At 54.8% G+C, this 19,106-nt stretch overlaps 1 protein-coding gene across 4 annotated transcripts in view; it reads left to right on the top strand.

The window, feature by feature from the left end:
* CNTFR (ciliary neurotrophic factor receptor) overlaps positions 1–19,106 on the top strand; it is a 400,203-nt gene that overhangs the window by 227,976 nt on the left and 153,121 nt on the right. For all 4 annotated transcript variants that reach the window (XM_089779475.1, XM_075932804.2, XM_075932806.2 and 1 more), the window contains one exon: positions 988–1,069. In XM_089779475.1, coding sequence (XP_089635601.1) covers positions 988–1,069 — 82 coding nt within the window. The remainder of the gene's footprint in view (positions 1–987; positions 1,070–19,106) is intronic.

The raw sequence follows: 19,106 nt of genomic DNA, 5'->3' as shown, positions 1-19,106 counted from the left end.
TTAAGAACAGGTTAGATAAATGTCTCTCAGGGATGGTCTACACAGAATTTGGTCCTGCCATGAGGGCAGGGGACTGGACTCGATGACCTCTCAAGGTCCCTTCCAGTCCTAGTATTCTGTGGTTCTAAGATTCTAGAAGGGGATGGGAAAAATAACATACCCATGAGAAGGTCCAGAGAAGAGCAACACAAATGATGAAAAGTCTAGAAAACATGAGCTAGGAGGGAAGACCAAAAGAATTGGGCTTGTTTAGTTTAGAAAGGAGAAGACTGAGAGGGGATATGACAGCGATTTTCAAGTGTCTAAAACGGTGTCACAAGGAGGAGGGAGAAAAATTGTTCTCCTTGGCCTCTGAAGACAGGACAAGAAGCAAGGGGCTTAAATTGCAGCAAGGGGAGTTGAGGTTGGACATTTGGAAAAGTTTCCTATGGTCAGGATGGTTAAACACTGGAATAAATTGCCCAGGGAAGTTGTGGAATCTCCATCTCTGGAGATGTTTAAGAGCAGGTTGGACAGACACCTGTCAGGGATGATCTAGCCAGTGCTTGGTCCTGCCGTGAGGGGCGGGAACTGGACTCGATGACTCTCGAGGTCCCTTCCAGTTCCTGGATTTTGTGATTCTGTGAATATGCCAGGGGTGTTTCCAAGTGCTCAGTTCAGCGCTCAGCGACTCCACCGCTGGTCCCAGAGAAGCCCGTAGCAAGGCCCCCAGAGTGACAGAGGGCCGCTTTGGGCTCTGCGTGGAACTGCATCCCAGGCACAGAGCTCACACCCCGGCGCTAGCAGGAAGTGTCCCGGGCTGTTGAAGCACCCCAAGGCCGTGACGTCATGCCGCAGGGCAGTGCCACCCGTCACCCAGCCCCCGAGGCAGTTGCCGGCCCGTGGCGTTGGCGCCAGCGGCTGGGCGGGGGGGAGTTTCTCGGAGGGTGGTGCACTCTTGCCCGTCAGCCGCGCACCATGACCCATCCCTCTCGTTTGCTTCCACAGATGGGCAACCCCGTCCCGTCGGGCTGCTGCGTGGTGCTCGCCGCGGTGGTGATGGTGTACGCGCAGAGGCACAGCCAGCTGGGTAAGTTAACCCCTCTCCCTCTTCCCCCCAGCCCTCCCAGAACCCTGTCCTTCCACGAAAATGAGGAGCCTGGTTATGATGTGTCTGTGGCGTGGGAGGTCGGTGCCTGGCCAGGCACTGAGCACTCTGTCTTCCTCGGCTGCTCTAGAGGTGGCCTGGCAGGTGGGAAATGCCCCCTTGGAGGTACCAGGGGTGAGCCATGGCCAGTTGTATGAGTTGCCCCTGGCTGTGATGCCCGGAGTCGTCCCAAGTTGAGTCCCATCCCAGTGGGGGCGATAAACCCGGGCCTGTGTCTTTCCCTCCTGCCGCTTTTCCCTCCGAGCCACCCCTCTACTCCCTGGCGTACACCGGGGTAAGCAAGCGGGGACTCCAGCCCTGAGTGTCTTAAAGCGTTCTAGAGAGAGCCAGGCGTTTCGGGCAGCGAGCCAGTCACAACATACGAACGGCCACACTGGGTCAGACCCAAGGTCCCTCTAGCCCAGTGTCCTGTCTGCCCTCAGGGGCCAGTGCCAGCCGCCCCGGCGGGAGTGGTCCCTCTGCTGTCGCCCATTCCCAGCGTCTGACAAACAGAGGCTCAGGACAGCATCCCCACCCTTCTGGCTCATGGCCATCGATGGACCTAACCTCCATGAATGTATCTAGCTCTTTTTTGAAGCCTGTTAACGTCCTGGTCTTCACAGCATCCTCCGGCAAGGAGTTCCACAGGTTGGCTGTGCGCTGCGTGAAGCAGCAGGCAGAGCCCTGTGCGGTTCCCTGAGCTCAGTGCTAAAAGGAGATCAAGGGGGGTGGGTTTTCCAGGGTGCCCTTGTGGCTTTGTGTTGGCCTGGTTGCTGAGGAAGGCCGACACTCGCTCTTTTGTCCTGGGCTTTCTCCCTGACCAGATGCGCCACTCGCGTAACACGCTCTGCTCTTTGACTCAGCAGGCCCAGCAGGGCTGCAACCATTGTGAAAAAACCCCGGGGGGAAGGGCTGGTAGGCCAGCTTGTCGCCCCGTCCATCTTATTTCTCTGGAGAGCTGAAGCTTTGAGCTTTGTGACCCGGTGGAGGGCGTGGGGGGGGGGAGCGTGTGCATCTCTGACCCCTGCTGGATGGAACTTAACTGCTCCATGATGTGTCCTAGGCTTCCATGCAGAAGGAAAGCTTGCCTAGTGGTTAGAGTGCTCCCCTGGGAACACAGGCTTAATTCCCAGCTTTGACCCTTCGCAGTGCTGTGGAGGGAGCACTTCATTCCCTCACCTCCGTCTGAGAGAGCTGCTTCCCCAAGGGAAGGGCCCGGGGCTATAAAGAGCCTCCCATGGAGAGAGCAAGCTCTGTTCCCCAGGGGAGCACCAAAGGGGGTGCCACAGGGCAACAGGGACCCCACCGCCTTGGGGGAGCGGCGAGGGAGTCAGAGGCCACAGCGAGGGAGCTGGGGAGCCCTGAGGGAGAGCAAGGGGCGTGGGCAAGACAGAGCCGTTCTGAACCAGGCCTAATGCAGATGTTCCCCTCGGCAGCCCTCCCCAGGACACAGCCCTCAATCCGGAGCCCGGGAACTTGGGCAGAATCTTCCGACACCCCTCCTCCCCACACACGCCCTGGCGTCCCCCCCTCCTGCCCCAAACCTCCCCAGGCCTGTCCCATGTACCCCAACGTACCCCTCCCCCTCACAGGCTGTTCCCAGGGCACCTCTATCCCTTTTCATGCCCCGTGCGGTAAAACCCCTGGTGGGAAGATGCAGGAGACGCAGAATGCAGGGCTGCTCCCTTGGCAAAGCCACCTCCCTATTTAGAACGGGAGGCGAGGCTGTGCGGCTTTAATAACTTATGCAATGCATCAGTGCTAAATACTTAAGCGGGGAGACTCTGACAAGTCTCCATACTGGGCCGAGGAACTCCCCTCTCCCCCCTCCCCGGCTGACTCAGGAGTTCTAGCAATTAGCAAGCAGTCTACAAAGTGCCGTATGAATTAAGGACTGGAAGGCGCTTAGGCTGCTTGCTTGCTACCCCCCATCTGCATGGCGGCTCTCAGTCACTCAGCAGGGCCTAAAGTCCAAGGGTGCCATTTCTCTTGGCCTCCAGACTCCAGAGATTCTCCGTGTTATCATGCGGGGGCCAAACTTGTCTCCAGCTCGTCGCTCCGCCGAAGTCACCCCAGCAATGGATTTGGCCCGTTGGTCCTGGTTGTGTCTCGGAAGGATTCATTTCCTAACCTTCGAGCTCTTGACGTCGCCACCTTAACGTTCTTTTCAAGGAGTTTTTGGTGCGCAATTTCCTGGCGTTTGATAGACGCGAGCTCAGAAAAAGCAGAGGTTCCATCGTCCCGGGGCTCGCCTCCGTAGGCAGCCGGGTGGAACGGTGAGACGCGCCACACAGATCGCTGCAGTAGTCGTGACCTAGGAACCAGCTTTCAGAGGGGCTTTGGTGGTGGCTTTCGCAGCTGTTTGCTGACAGCAGAGGGCTGCTAAGATCCAGGAGTCTTTGGTACCATTCCATGTTCTGGAAACAGAGGAGTGTGTGCTAGCGGGCAGAGACCCTTCAGCTCCAGTTCTCACCCAGGACATCCCCTTTCACCCTGGCTCCTCCGGCCTGGCCCAGTTTGAGATCCCTGCTAAGTCACATTTGTTTGACCATTCCCCTTCAAGTCCTGGTCGCCCCTCTCGGCTCCGTGTCTCTGGGTATGTCTACACTACCACCCTAGTTCGAACTAGGGTGGTTAATGTAGGCAACCGAAGTTGCAAATGAAGCCCGGGATTTGAATTTCCCGGGCTTCATTTGCATCTTGCTGGGCGCCGCCATTTTTAAATCCCCGCTAGTTCGGACTCTGTGCCCGCGGCTACACGTTCCACGAGGAGTAACGGTAGTTCGGAATAGGAAGCCTAATCCGTACTATCTACTCAGTGCTGCGTGTAGCCGCGGGCACGGAGTCCAAACTAGCGGGGATTTAAAAATGGCGGCGCCCGGCAAGATGCAAATGAAGCCCGGGAAATTCAAATTCCGGGCTTCATTGGCAACTTCGGTTGCCTACATTAACCATCCTAGTTCGAAGTAGGGTGGTAGTGTAGACAGACCCTCAGTCTTGTTATCCAGTCCCATTCTCCCCTGGTACCTGGGCTGGTCAGTGTTCTGCTCCCCATCCAATCTCTCTCCCTCCCCTCATGCACATGTCCCCCCAGCTCTGTTCCCCTGACCTCTGCCCCCAGTCACTCCCCCTTCGCCAGCTCCCCATCCAGCTCCAATCTCCTTCTCCCGACCTTTTGTGTCCCATCCCCCCAGTCTGACTCTTGTCCTTTCGGCATGTAAATCAGGCCGCTTCGCCCTCTGGGACGCGAGGGCCCCAGCAGGTGGGCGGTGAGTGCAGCGGAGAGACGGGCTCCCTCCTCCCCATTTCTGTCCCCACAGCCGGGAGCAGCAATTGCCGGGAAAGTCCTGCTCAGCCCCTGCAGTCCTAGGCTGGAGCATGCCCAGTAGAGAGAGTCTCTTCCGAGACTTGAGCTGCCGAACCCTACCACATGCGGCCCCCAGCCCATTCGTTTGCGGCCCGCGGGTGGGAGCTAAAACAAAAAAGTCGTCAATGTCCTGGTCTTCTGCTGAGATGTGTTTTAATAGTTAAATTCCTGGACTGTCATTGCTCATTCAACGTGCTGTGGAAATGGGGTAAATGTCACAATGTATTAAATAGGGCCTGCGTGTTGTGTGGTCTTGCCATGAATCTTTGTATTCATGCCCGTCAGTGTGAAAGAGGCTATTTGCATATATTTGCATATATATTTGCATGGACATGCAACCACACTTAAGTTGCGGCTCTTGGCATGTGCTGTGAGTATCATTGTGGCCCCCGGGGCTTCCAAAGTTGAGTAGCCCTGCCCTACCACGTCCTGACTGATCAAAGCGCAAACAGAGATGTTTTTCCCCTCCGAAGTCTCATTAGATGGCTAAATGGGTGGTTTTTATTTTGATGGAAACCGCACCAGGCACATCCCTGGCACAAAGACCACCCCTTTGTCCTTATAACATGGGCGTGTGTTTTTCCCTAAATCACAGTCTCAGAAACAGCTGAACGATTTTTGCTGAAACTTTTCAAAAGAGTTCTGCCCGAAAACTCACAGCTGGAGCAGTTAAAGTTGGGCTGAGTTACAAGCCACTGAAAAGGAGGTTTTGGAGTGGGAAGGGGTGGGCAACTTTAACTAGACAGGAGGCCACCAGGTCTGCCTACAGTCAGAAAAATGGAAAACACACGCACATGGGGGGGAGGATTGTGATAGTGTGACTCACATGGAGTCGTTACTTCCCTGGGCAAAGAACGATTTCACAGGGGCCATGCAAACGGCAAAGGAGCACTGAACTCGCTGTGAATACTTGGAAGATCCGTGATATCATCGATGCGGATCGGCTCACCGCTGATGCAGATCGCAACTTTTCCACGCCGGCCTGTTTTTGCGGTTCTCGTCCATGGCCTTCCATGAATCCTGCAGAAAGGATCCACCCAATGTTCTGGAGGCCTTCCTTTGTTTTCTTCCATGTCTCGTGGCTACCAGTGGAGAATACGTGCCGTCCATCTGTTGTCTCAGTCTAGCTGCATGGCCAAACCATGATATCCTTGACGCCTCTTCTTCCATGCAAATCGTCGATAGTAACGTGTTGTAGCCTACTTACACCCACCATGCATCTTTCCCTTGCTCTTTGGGTGGTTGCAGCTCTGACTCTTCTCTAAGCGTCGTGTTCCAAGTTTCGCAGCCATTCAGCATTACCGGAAAGATACCAGTGTTAAAGAAACAGGCCTTCGCATTGGGGGGAAGTTTGCGATCAACAAAAACGCTACGCAGCCTCCCAAAGGCACTCCACCCCGACCTCCTTCTCTTGCTGCACTCCGGGCCCACTTACTGTCCATCTGCACCACTTGTACAGGATACACATAGTCTGGGCTTACAAACCGCAGGGATATCTACACGCCAGCCCCGCACTGCATGGGTGTCTCATTCCACAAGGGGCCGGAGTGGATGCTGGAGACCCTCGGGGAGGTGCAATGCGGGAATCACCCTGGCTGCTCAGAAGGGTCCCTTTGGGGTCTGAAATCGACCTCTGCTGCCTAAGGACAAGAAGGCAGGCTGGGTTTGACAGGGACCAGAGGGGGTCTAGACCTGGCAGGCGGCCATACGAACATGCTGCTTCAGCTTGGGAGGCAAGGCTTTGGCACGGACTCTGCCCTGCCGAGGTTGACCGGGTGGTACTCCCGGGGCGGCCATGCAGCCGGGGCGGTAAGGAGGAGGGTGAAGGTTTGGGGCATGAGACTGGGGAGCAGAGGGCAGGGCGAGGCCCACCCGAGTGGAGTTGCTGTTTGCCAGAGCTCCGGGGGGGGAGCGGTTGCTGTGGGGCTAGGGGAAGGATTTCTATCTGGCCGGTCTCTGCCCAGGAGTGAATTTCCTCCAGCTGTCAGGAGTTGGAGCGGCTGGAACAAACCCTCCCTTTGCCTGGTTCACGGGAGGGAGCGAAAGAATACGGCTTTCTTTCGGCCTGGCTCCTTCCAGCTCTCGGCTGCCAGGGAATGGGGGGGAGATGGAAAAAGGATTAACGAGGCGATCCGGGAAGCGTGCAGAGCTGGCTCCGGACTGTCCCTCACACGCACGCTTGTCCTTCCTCCCGTGTGCTCGCACACTCGCCCTCGCACGTGGCTTCTGGCTCGCACACAGGCTTGGACAGCGTGTCCGCTTGCTCTCTGATTCGCCCGAGCTGTGCACTGCCAGGGCTCTTGTTTCTGTTCGGTCAAAGGTCTGTCTTTCGAATGCACCCGGCCCAGGACTGTACGCACCAGGCCTGACACTGGTTAGCAGCAAGCGCGTAGGGGGAAATATGAAGCGTCTCAGAGAAACCCTATAAATAACCACGGCGGGAGGAGCGAAGGTTTGCAGGGCCGCAGGGGGTCAGGTGGGGGCACAAGTTGGTTCTGAAGAGGCAGCCATAGAGTTCTGCTCTGTCAGGACTCCACGGACACAAATATTCATCACTCAAAGATGTTTGGAACAAACTGCCTCTTGTAACCTATCAACCTTCATGGCATAATCCGCTGGGTCCGTTTCTCTTACTTTGGGGGGTGTCTCCTTCTTGGGTGTAAAGTAAGACCAGTGGAGGAGGGAATGCTTTATGGCTCTCAATGTGCAAAGACAAGCCATCCAAGCTGTTCCCAGTGCTGGGATGCCTCAGGCTACGTCTACACTACGAGTTTTGTCGGCAAACAATATGCTAATGAGGGGCTCATTTGCATGAGTCACAATCTCATTTGCATATTTTCTGCGGATCCGTTTTTGCGCTGGGGTTTTTGCAAGATCAGGAAACCTCCTTTTTGGGCGGGAAAAGGGGTTTTTCCACAAAAAGAAAGCGTCCACACTGCCTGGTTTTGCGCAAAAACCCCAGCGCAGATCAGCCGAAACTATGCAAATGCAATCGCAACTCATGCAAATGAGTCCCTCATTAGCATATTTTTTGCTGAGAAAGCTCGTAGCATAGACGTAGCCTCTGTGTCGGGGCAATCCTATGTAACCGACCCCTTTTGTCCTTAAGTCTTAGCAGTGGTTGGTTTTAGGAAGTCACATGACTTCCCTAACTGGTAGGGCCTGGCCAGGTAACTTCCCATGCAAAAGTGGGAATCTTTAAAACAACAGGAAACCGGCAGGTCTTGGTCTTTGGCTGGCTGGCGTGGCACAGCTGAGGGAATGAACCAGAGAGTCCGTGGAGAGGGAGTCCCTGGCTTGGAGGCTTAGCTGGAAGGAGAGACAGTTTTAGGGTGAGGTTGTAACAAGTGTGAGAATTAGCAAAGCGTTTTCGGTTACTTTACGTTTGTAATCAGCTTCGCGCCGCCTGTGCTGAATTATTGTCACTTACATCCCACTGCTTGTGCTTAATAAAATCACTTGTACTTACTATCAGGCCCAGTGCAAATAATTGGTACCCGGGGGAGCAGCCAGTGGGCACATTCCCCCTTTCAGTGGTAAAGGGGTTTACTCAAATAATTCACTGGGGGCTCTGGGCCCAAAACTGCATTTTCCTTGGACCTGAAGAGTTTCAGTGTCTGTGCTGATCCTCGCGGGGCGGGACGGGGCGGGGCGGGGCGGGGCAGGGATGGGGAAAGTGATCTCAGCTCAGTGGTTTGGCTGGGGGAGACCAGGGAGCTGGACCGGCAGGACCGGGCAGTGAGAAGCGCCAGAGAGCAGGAAGGCGAGTGGCAGTCGCCTTGTCAGCACCCTGGGAATTACCCCCAAGGGTCTCCTGTGATTGTCCCCTATCACAGGGCGATTGCTCCCGCTGGATAGGGGGAGGGGGCTTTCCAAATCAAGCAGAAGCTGCTTCTGGTGGGGTTATGTAATCCCTTCCTGAAAAAAAGGCAGAACAGCTCTTGCACAAGAGGGGGTTTTGCACGAAAAGGCGCCCTGTAGACATAGCCTACGCGGGTGGGTTACAAGCGCACGAGTGTCTCCATAAACTGTCAGGCGTTAAATGACAAAACGACCCCAAACCCGGAATGCTCCACCCCCGGCCCCATGCTCTTCCCTTCCCCGTCATTCCATCATCTGTCCTGTATTGTGATGCCTCTGTGTTCAAGGAGTAATTCTGCTTTATTGATCCTCACCTTGCTGAATTAACTCACGTTTAAGCCATAATTATGTTTTCACCCTGGAGAGGCTATAAAGAGATAAAAGTCGCTGGAAATGAATGAACTTCGGAGGCTGAAGTATCTGAGGTTAGTTTATCAATGCACAAAGAAGCAGCTATCTCTTCGCTTACTAATCAGCCACGAGCAATTAACCCCGACAATCATTTCTCATCCGAGGTGGGCGGAGGGAGGCTAGAATGCGGGCTTTGCGGGGGGCCAGGAGCGAGGGAGGGAGCTCAGTGAGGAGGCAGGCGATGGGGGCGCAGGCTGACTTCCAGCGGCTCCCAGTCTGCGGGGCGCTAAGGCAGGTTTCCTGCTGGTCCTCGCACCATGGGCCAGGCTGTGCCCCAGAAGCAGCAGCCAAGGCAGAGTCATGCAAGCGGCTCTGTGCACGGTTCTCGCCAGCAGGCACCGCTCCCCGCAGCTCCCATTGACCAGGAACTGTCCAAGGGGAGTGGGGAGCTGGTGCTGAGGCTAGGGGCAGCATTTGGATCCCCCCCACACACCTAGGAGCTGCACCTATGGCTGGCCTCTTCCAGGACACAGCACGGTGACCCTACAGCAAAACAACCCAGGGCCTGACCTTCCGGAACCCGGTACTGGGCCGTGACCCAGATGTTGAAAACCACAGCTCTAGCCAGACCGGCAAAGAGCTCCACCTCTGGCCAGGCCCTGGGAGCCTCTGCGTCTATTGACCCTGCCTGCCTGTATGTCTGGCTGTCTTCTGCCACGTAACTGCCCGGCGATGGGGTTTGCAAACGCGGTCTCCAGATCCCTGCGTGGTCCATCAGTTGGGCTGAGGTGGTGCGGCGTGCTGGCTGTAATGGCAGCAGGTAATGCAGGCAAGGGAAGGCACGACCTTCCCAAAGCTGCCTACACACCCCGGCTGCCAGGGAAGGCTGGGGCCACAATCCAGCAGCCTGGTTTCCCCAGCCACCAGGAAAGGATGAGGCCAGGGCTGCAATACGGCAGCCCCAGGTGGCCAGGAAGCACTGGGCGGGGGTGGGCGGGGCATGGCTCAAGAGGCGGGGCCTTGGGTGGAAGGGGCGGGGCCTCGGGCAGAAGTGGGTGGGGTTGAGGCTTGCCCTCCCCAGCTGCCACCCATGCCACCAGCCTCTGTTTTCCTCATGCTGCCCGTTAGCATGGTCGTTCCTGGCGTGGCTGGGCTGGCTGGCCGTGGGAGCCCGCACGTGGCCCAGCCCCGAACAGAGCAGTGCCTCCATAGGGTTCTTGTGGCCCGGAGCTGGTTTCCCTGCCGTGGACTCCCACAGAAGGCTTCTTCCTCCAGGATTTGCGGCTGCCCACGTCTGCTCACAGCCTCCCTCCCCGACCACGGATGGGGCGGCCGGGGCCGCAGTGTAACTCGGGCACTCCTCCCTGTGCTTGCGCCAAGAGAGCGCCTCACTGGGCGCTGAAGCGGAGGCCTTCTGTGGGAGTCCACGGCAGGGAAACCAGCCTCAGGCCACAAGAACCCTACGGAGCCACTGCTCTGCTCGGGGCTGGGCCACGTGGGGGCTGGCGGGAGCTGGGAAGAGCCCTGCCAAGGCAGGTCAGATCGAACCAGGCGATGGGACTTGCAAATTCTGTCTGGGTGCCACACAGCGCTGGGCCGCAGCACGCCTGGGACGTGCCCTGTTTGAAGGGGGGGGGTTCCCACGGCCCGGTCTCCTGCTGGCTCCTCTGCGCAGGACTCGACTTCCCCACGTGTGTCTGGCATTGGCCGTGCCGCGTGAGGGGTGAACCAGCCACACAAAATGGCTGCTGAGGCTGAGGAAAGGCAGAGGCGCCCATGGCTGTCACAGTGCCGGCCTGTGCACAAGCACGTGTGTATCTCAAGGGCAGCCAGTGGGCACGTGTGCTCCTTAGAGACCAGACAGACCCAAGAGCCACTGAGGACGGGAATCTCGTGTCTCTCTGAGGAAGCGCTGAACCAGGTAGAAGGCGTCTGGTGAGGACACCGCTGAGGATGGTGGCTTGTTTCCTGGGGTGTTGCATTCCACAGCTCCTGCTCAGCTTAATACACTGGGTCGCAGAGAAACACTGGGTGTAGGGCTGGCGGGGACCTTTTGGGTCCTCAACTCTACAGGTTGAACCTCCCTAGTCCAGAACTCTCTGGTCCAGAAACATCCGTGGTCCGGCATGATTTTAGTGAGCCAGACGGCCACTCTTCTTGGGTGTGGCCAAGTTTTCCACAGTCCCATGAAGTTTGTTTAAAGCCCCCAGTCCTATCTCGAAGTGCTCTGTGCCGTTATTTAGCTCTAATGTATCCCTCAATGTCCTCTAAGAGTCCAATAAGCAGTAGAAGGGTTGGTAATGCTGCTAGACAATGTTGACCTTCCGTGGTCCAGAAAATTCTCTCGATCGGAATCGGTCAGGTGCCGAGGGTGCCGGATTAGAGAGGTTCAACCTGAACTACCCCACTATTGCTGGCTGCCCTCATATAGGGTCTTTCAGGCAGGAAAGGTAGGCTTATGGTTAAATCTCTAGCCTGGGACTTGAGGCATGGAGTCAGTCCACAGCCCTGCCACTGAGTGACACCTGGACCTTGGGCGAGTCACTTCATCTCTGAGCACCTGGGTTCAGTGAGGGAGAACAACACTTCCTTCCTCCCACCTTTTGCCTGTCTAGATTGTAAGCTTGTTGGGGCAGAGACTTTCTGTCTCTTCTCTCTCCCTTAGCACAAGGGGGCACTAGCCTCAGCTGGGATCTGCTGAAATGCTCTTTCCCGGCTGCCAAGCAGGAACAGAGCCTGCGGCTTCATTTCCCTTTGGAAGGAACATTTCCCCAGTTTTTTCTTCCCCCTTTGCAGCCAGCTGAAGAGCTGGGGAAAAGCCCGTGGAGATTGGGCACTTGATCATTTCTGGATTGTTAAATAAAAGGAGACATTTTCACATACCCCCAGAAACCCTGATGTTTTTCCTCCCTCGGGCTTCTTTGATCCACTCTCAATAGCTATATTTATATCCGGGGCCAGCCCACTGCTGTAGGCTCTGTAAGACCCTCCCAGATAAAAGGCACGACTGTCTAGTAAATGTAAGTCATTGTCCTGCTGGGTCACTTGAGAACACTGTTCCCAGAGCGCTGGATCGGACTGTTTCCTTTGCTTAATTGAATCCCGTTCCTCACAGTTATACAACCTCGGGCCAGCCGTGTGTTCCTTTTCGGCACAAGCCATGAGAGCAGCACTGTTCTGGGTTTTGATCAAGGCTGGGGGCAGGAGGAGGTTTACATGGGTCCCCCAGAATGAGAGGTGACTCTGGAAAGGGGAAAAGCAGAGTTTTATGGCTCAGGTGCAGATCTGTGGATTTTCGGTGGAAGGGGGTGGAATATCCCCAGCCTTCAGGCATGGAGTGGTCCCTGCGGGGTTAACATAAGAACGTAAGAACGGCCGCACTGGGTCAGACCAAAGGTCCTTCTAGCCCAGTATCCTGTCTGCCCACAGTGGCCAGCACCAGGTGCCCCAGAGAGGGTGGACCGAAGACAGTGATCAAGCGATTTGTCTCCTGCCATCCCTCTCCAGCCTCTGACAAACAGAGGCCAAGGACACCATTTTATCCCCTGGCTAATAGCCTTTTATGGACCTAACCTCCATGAAATTATCTAGCTTCTCTTTAAACTCTGTTATAGTTCTATCCTTAACAGCCTCCTTTGGCAAGAAGTTCCACAGGTTGACTACACGCTGTGTGAAGAAGAACTTTCTTTTATTAGTTTTAAACCTGCTCCCCATTAATTTCATTTGGTGTCCTCTAGTTCTTCTATTATGGGAACTAATAAATAACTTTTCTTTATCAGCCCTCTCCACACCACTCATGATTTTATAGACCTCTATCATATCCCCCCTCAGTCTCCTCTTTTCTAAACTGAAAAGTCCCAGTCGCTTTAACCTCTCCTCATATGGGACCCGTTCCAAACCCCTAATCATTTTAGTTGCCCTTTTCTGAACCGTTTCCAAGGCCAAAATATCTTTTTTGAGGTGAGGAGACCACATCTGTACACAGTATTCAAGATGTGGGCATACCATAGTTTTATACAACTATGGGGTTAGGGCAAATCGTTCCGCCCGGTGCAGTGTGACAGATTGCAAGAGACGAGACTTTTTCTCTTGGCCCTTTCTTCTAAGTATCTGGCATCAGAAGCTAGGGTATGTCTACACTACAGCGTTATTTCGAAATACGCTGTTTTGAAATAGTTAATTTGAAATAGCTTATTTTGAAATAACGCGTCTACACACAAAATGCATTTCGAAATAGCGTTTTTCTACTTCGAAATAGCACGTCCACATTGAGTGGACGTTGAATCGTATTTAAGGCTGGTTGGAACCAGTTCCGTCAGGGCAGCAGGTCAGAAGTTGCCTTGTGGCCAGGGCGGCTAGCAGGCCACCTGGGAGGGGCTGGAGGCCCCCTATTTCGAAACAAGCGTCTGTCTACACAGTGCTTATTTCGAAATAGCAATTTCACAATTGCCACTATTCCTCGTGGAATGAGGTTTACCAATTTCAAAATAAGCCCTCCGCTATTTTGAATTACTTTTGAAATAAAGGAACGGCTGTGAAGATGCGAAGAAAGTTATTTTGAAATAACTGCTATTTCGAAATAACTGTGGTGTGTAGACATACCCCTACAGAGCCAGGACCAATGGTCTAATCATAGAATCCCAGGGCTGGAAGAGACCTCAGGAGTCACCGAGTCCAGCCCCCTGCCCAAAGCAGGACCAACCCCAACTAAATCAACCCATCCAGGGCTTGGTCAAGCCAAGACTTAGACAAGTCTAGGGACGGAGATTCCACCCCCTCCCTAGGGAACCCAGCCCAGCGCTTCCCACCCGTCTAGGGAAATAGTTTTGCTAATCTCCAACCTAGTCCTCCCCCACTGCAACTTGCGACCATTGCTCATTGTCCTTTCAGTCTGGTTCAGCAAATCCTGGGACACTGAAAACCCGGAGAACCTTCCTCCACTGGATTATTCAATTAGTAGCCAAGTCAAGAGATGGGCCCAAATGACTCGATTGGCATAGGACTGTCCCTCTCTTTGAAGATAGGAGATCAGAGCGGGGCTCCCTCTACCCGGGTGTTCTCTCTCCGACAGTGGCCAGCGGCATCCAGAGCTGCACAAAGGCAGCTATGGGATGCCCTGCACTCAGGGAAACTGCCCTCGTAGCCCCCAGTCATTAGGGCTGAGGTGGGCTCGGAGGCCGGCGGGTTTTGATCTCTTCCACGCCTCGTGCTTTTCTCATACATTCTTAGATTGTAAGGCCAGAAGGGGCCTTTCTGATGATCCCGTGTGAGCCCCTGCAGGGCACAGCCTGAAATCCGAGAATCCCAGGGCGGGAAGAGACCTCAGGAGTCACCGAGTCCAGCCCCCTGCCCAAAGCAGGACCAACCCAACTCAATCAGCCCAGCCAGGGCTTGGTCAAGCCGGGACTTAGACACCTCTAGGGATGGAGATGCCACCCCTCCCTAGGGAACCCAGCCCAGCGCTTCCCCACCTGCCTAGGGAAACAGTTTTTGCTAATCTCCAACCTAGACCTCCCCCACTGCAACTTGAGCCCATTGCTCCTTGTTCTGCCACCTGCCCCCACTGAGAACAGCCTCTCGCCAGCCTCTCTGGAACCCCCCTGCAGGGAGTTGCAGGCTGCTCTCAAATCCCCCCTCACTCTGCTCTTCTGCAGAATAAAAGGGAACAATCACTTCTCTGGATCTGCTGGCAATGCTCCTCCGAAGGCAGCCCAATGCGCCGTTAGCCTTCTTGGCTACAAGGGCGCCCTGTTGACTCATCTCCAGCTTCTTATCCACTGGAATCCCCAGGTCCTTTTCTGCCAAACTGCTGCTTAGCCAGCTGGTCCCCAGCCTGTAACCTTGCTTGGGATTCTTCCGTCCCAAGGGCAGGACTCTGCACTTGTCCTTGTTGAATCTCATCCGATTTACTTTGGCCCAATCCTCCAATTTGTCTAAGTCACTCTGGACCCGATCCCTGCCCTCCAGCATATCTACCTCTCCCCTCGCTTAGTGTCAACCGAAAACTTGCTGAGGGCATCTGCAAACTTGCTGAGGGTGCAATCCATCCCCTCATTTCACCCCGTGGTACCTTCATCAAAGCCATCGTTTCTGTCTGAGCTGAAGCACCTCGTTTAGAAAGCCATCCGCTCCTGATTTCAAGACTGCAAAGGATGGAGAAGCCACTCCAATCCCAGCTAAATTTTTCCGGTGGCTAATTATCCTCACTTAAAAATGTACACCTCGCTTCAAAGTCTGATGTTGTCTGGCTTCCGTTGCCAGGTATTGTGCCTCGTTATGCCTTTGTCTGCTAGACTAACGACCCCACAACCCGAAACCATCTCCTCTCTGTGGGTATGTACAGACTTCAATCACGTCTCCTCTAAAGCTGATCCCGCAGCTTGTGCTTCGGACGCCTCTCCCTCGAGTCGCTCTCCCGCCTCTTCTCTGCACCTTTCCCGGGTTGTGAGCGCCGCATTTGAAGGGTGACCATCAGAACAGGACATAGCGTCTCAGGAATTTTCTCGCCCGTTCTGTGTACAGAGCTATTCTGTTCGGCCCACGCCACTGGGGCTGGGGCATGTTTTCCGTCGTGCATGAAACAACGGGACTCACATCTGCCACCTGTTTGCTTTCTCTTGGTCTGCCCGGGGGAGAAATGTGGGGAATGGAGCATTTTGTTACGGATTTTTCACACACAGAATACTATAGATGGTTGTTTGAGAGGCAAGATCAGAGAAACGCACCAACCTCGGGGGAGTTAATTCCACACACTGGGCCTGGCCCTAAGAAAGCTCTGTCACTCCCCTGCTTCTGCTTGCTACTCCCCTCTTGCCCACAGCAATACTCCAGGAGCTCATATCCGGTTGCTTCCCACCAGGATATTCCGTCCTTCACAGGCTACATCTGCACAACAGGGATTGTGCACAAAACCAGCCATTTTGGCACAAAAGCCCGCGGAGCATCCACACCTCACGCACGTTTTGGCGCAAGTGACTTTACAGTAAATCCAAAGAACAGAGGGGTTTTGCGGTGTACGTATGCCTCTTTCTACGAGGAATAACTCCCTTTTTGCCACTGCCTCTCTCTCTGGGGGTACATCGAGGCTACGTCTAGACTGGCATGATTTTCCGGAAATGCTTTTAACGGAAAAGTTTTCCGTTAAAAGCATTTGCAGAAAAGAGCGTTTAGATTGGCACGGACACTTTTCCGCAAAAGCACTTTTTGCGGAAAAGCGTCCGTGGCCAATCTAGACGCGCTTTTGCGCAAAAAAGCCCCAATAGCCATTTTCGCGATCGGGGCTTTTTTGCGCAAAACCAATCTCAGCTGTTTACACTGGCCCTTTTGCGCAAAAGTTTTGCGCAAAAGGGACTTTTGCCCGAACGGGAGCTGCATAGTATTTCCGCAAAAAGCACTGATTTCTTACAGTAGGAAGTCAGTGCTTTTGCGGAAATTCAAGCGGCCAGTGTAGACAGCTGGCAAGTTTTTCCGGAAAAGCGGCTGATTTTCTGGAAAAACTGGCCAGTCTAGACACAGCCCTAGACTACAGGCTTTTGTTGACAGAAGTTTTGTCAACAGTATCTGTCGACAAAGCTTCTGTCGACAAAGAGCATCTAGACGACATCCAGTTCTGTCAACAAAGCAAGCCGCTTTGTCGACATGAGAGTGTAGACGCAAAGGACAGTGTCGATGCAATAACGCCTTCTGTCGACAGAACGCTGTCCACAAAAGGCGTTATTCCTCGTAGAATGAGGTTTACCGCCGTCAACAGAACTCAGCGGCGGTGTAGACACAGGTATAGTTTTGTCAACAAAAGTCCGTGCCAATCTAGACTCTCTGTTCTGAAAATGCTTTTAATGGAAAACTTTTCCGTTAAAAGCATTTCCGGAAAATCATGCCAGTCTAGACGTAGCCCTGTAGTCTAGACACACCCTGGGGCTACACAGAGGGCAGCGCGGCTCCGTTGGCACGGACATTCCGGCTTTGTCCCTTCAGACGCTGGACGGGCCCGGAGGGCAGCTAGGATCCTGTAAATCCCTGCAGCCCCACACCACCGGGCTGCTTGCATCTTTCCCAGCGATCCCCTTAGCTCAGCCACCTCTTTCCCCCTCCCCCCAGCAGACTCGGTTTGAGAGGAGGACGCCCAGGACCAAGAGTTAATTCAGAGCAGAGCTGGAGGCACGGCCGGTACCGATGGCTTCCTTAGCTCCCCCTCTCCTCCCCTCCGCCCTCTCTGCAGCCCGAGCTCCTGAAAGGCCCAAGGTTTCCCTGCCTGCAAAGCAAACTAGCACCACAGAAATAGCCCCGGCTCCTGGGACGCCTCTTTCTATTCCTGGACGTCCGTCCCCCTGCATTTTGGCAGGTCTCCTGCCCAGAGGCGCAGTGAATTATTGCTGAGCAAACCCAGGCTGACCTTGTGGTTAGGCAGGGCCTGGGCATGTCATGACTGTGGCCAGGCCCTGCCGCAAATGCCCTATAGTTAGTGCTGCTGGTTTCTCACAGGCTTTGCTGCCTTGCCTGCTGCCAGGGAGATGCCGAGGGGAGTTTGTCTCTCTCTCCCATCCTCCCTCGGCATCTCCCATCCTCCCTTGGCATCTCTCCCCTGGCTGGGGGCTCTGCTGCCAGCCCCCGGTCCTGGCTGCTGCCCCGCATGCCAGGGTTTGCTGGCCTCATTTGGGGGGGACAGGGTCAGGGGGGAGATGTCAGCAGCCCCACTCTTAAAAATATCCCCATGGCGTTCGTGGAAAGCCAAAGTGAACCCAGGCAGGTTCAAGACTCTGCTTTTTTCTACCCAAAATTATCTGATCGTGTATTGAACGCTCGGGCTAGATTTGCAACGCATTCGGGGGCTCTAGATGCCTCTCTCCGAAGCAGGAAGCCTGTGGAAGACCTGGTGGATTGGCTAGGTCACTAGCGGTTAAAAGGGGCGATAAAGGAAGAAAAGGATGGAGCTGAGATGCTGGCTGCTTTCTTTGCACCCCGGAGAATTCTGGGGAGTGTTGCTATCCCAGACCTGCTCTGTCCTGGCAGTGGAGACGAGATGCTCGCCAAGGCTGAGGGGGCCAAAGAAACCCCAGGACAGACTGACCATTGAAAAACCAAAAAGCTTCCAGTCCCAGATGTCTCTCCGCTCAAGCAGGAAGGGGCTGAGATGCTGACGGAGATAGGCCATCTGTCCTCAGCTGCTAGGGCAAGGAAATGTTGTACAGGTTGAAGCTCTTTAGTCCAACACCTTTCAGGACCTCACCGGTGCTGAACCAGAGAATTTTCTGGACCATGTGAGATCAATATTGTCTAGCAGCATTACCAACACGTCCCCTGCTTGCTGGGCTGTTAGCTCTAATTTACCCCTCACTGTCCTCCAACAGCCCAGAACCCCGAGAGCCAGGACTGGGGGCTGTAAACCAGCTTCACGGGATGGCAGGAAACGTGGCCACACCCATGAAAAGCGGATCTCCGCCTAAGTCGAATCATTCCAGATCACGGATGTTTCTGGACGAGAGAGTTCTGGATTAGAGAGGTTCAACGTGAACCTGTATTTCCAAAAGCGTCTCGGGGTGATCTGGGGCGTTCCAAACCAGCAACCCTTCCATACTTGGCGAACTTTCTCGTTAAAAACAATAATAAACCGCCAGAGAGACTGTGGCCTGATCGGGTCTAATCAGTACAGTTGGTGCAAAGGGCAGTTGTCCCTTACCAGACTGTTAGAATTCTCTGGCCACGTCAATAATGTAGAGGCTAACGGCGAACCAGCTGATGAAATTTAGCTGGACATTTACAAGGCTTTGGCTAAAGGTGGCTAAGGAAGCTAAGTTGTCATGGGGTGCAAAGAAGAGCAGAATTCAGTGGCTCGTTTGCATCCCGGCAGAGCTGTGTGTCGGGTTCCCAGGGCGGGACAGCAAGCCTTCAAATCCACGTACGAAAACCCCTGCGGAGGAAAATCCAAAGTGGCCCGGTGCTGATGCTCCCTCTAGAGTCTCCAGGCAACACCCCCAGCTCCGGCCAAGCTGGGCTACATCAGGGAACCTCCAAGGAGCAGCTGCCCTATTCACCGAGTGGGGCCGGGTGTCCTGGAGGGTCCGGCTGCCACGTGACTGCAGCAGAGAGAGAGCCACGGGTGTTTATCTTGGAGAGGGACCCGGGAGTTGCTGTCGGAGCAAGCGTGACTCCTCTCTGCTACTCACCAGAGCCTGTCAGAGGAGCCAAAGGCACGGAGACGCCAATTCGGCCTTCCCAGCAAGCCGCTGGCTTGGCAGCTGCTCGCTGACCCACACACAGAGCCTGCTTCTGGATCCAGCCCCTGTCAAGCCTCAGGGATCGTGGAGCAGAGAAGTGGGACCCTGGGTCGGCTGGTGCTAGAGCCGCTGCTGCATCCTGATGGCTCTGGCCGAGCGGCGATCCCAGGCAGGGCCTGGTGGGCTG

This window comes from Pelodiscus sinensis, chromosome 6 (genome assembly GCF_052426305.1).
Source record: "Pelodiscus sinensis isolate ZL-2025 chromosome 6, ASM5242630v1, whole genome shotgun sequence".
Classification (NCBI taxonomy): domain Eukaryota; kingdom Metazoa; phylum Chordata; order Testudines; family Trionychidae; genus Pelodiscus; species Pelodiscus sinensis.
The sequence above is the reverse complement of the archived record's forward strand: the minus strand, read 5'-3'. Positions and strand labels throughout refer to the sequence as shown.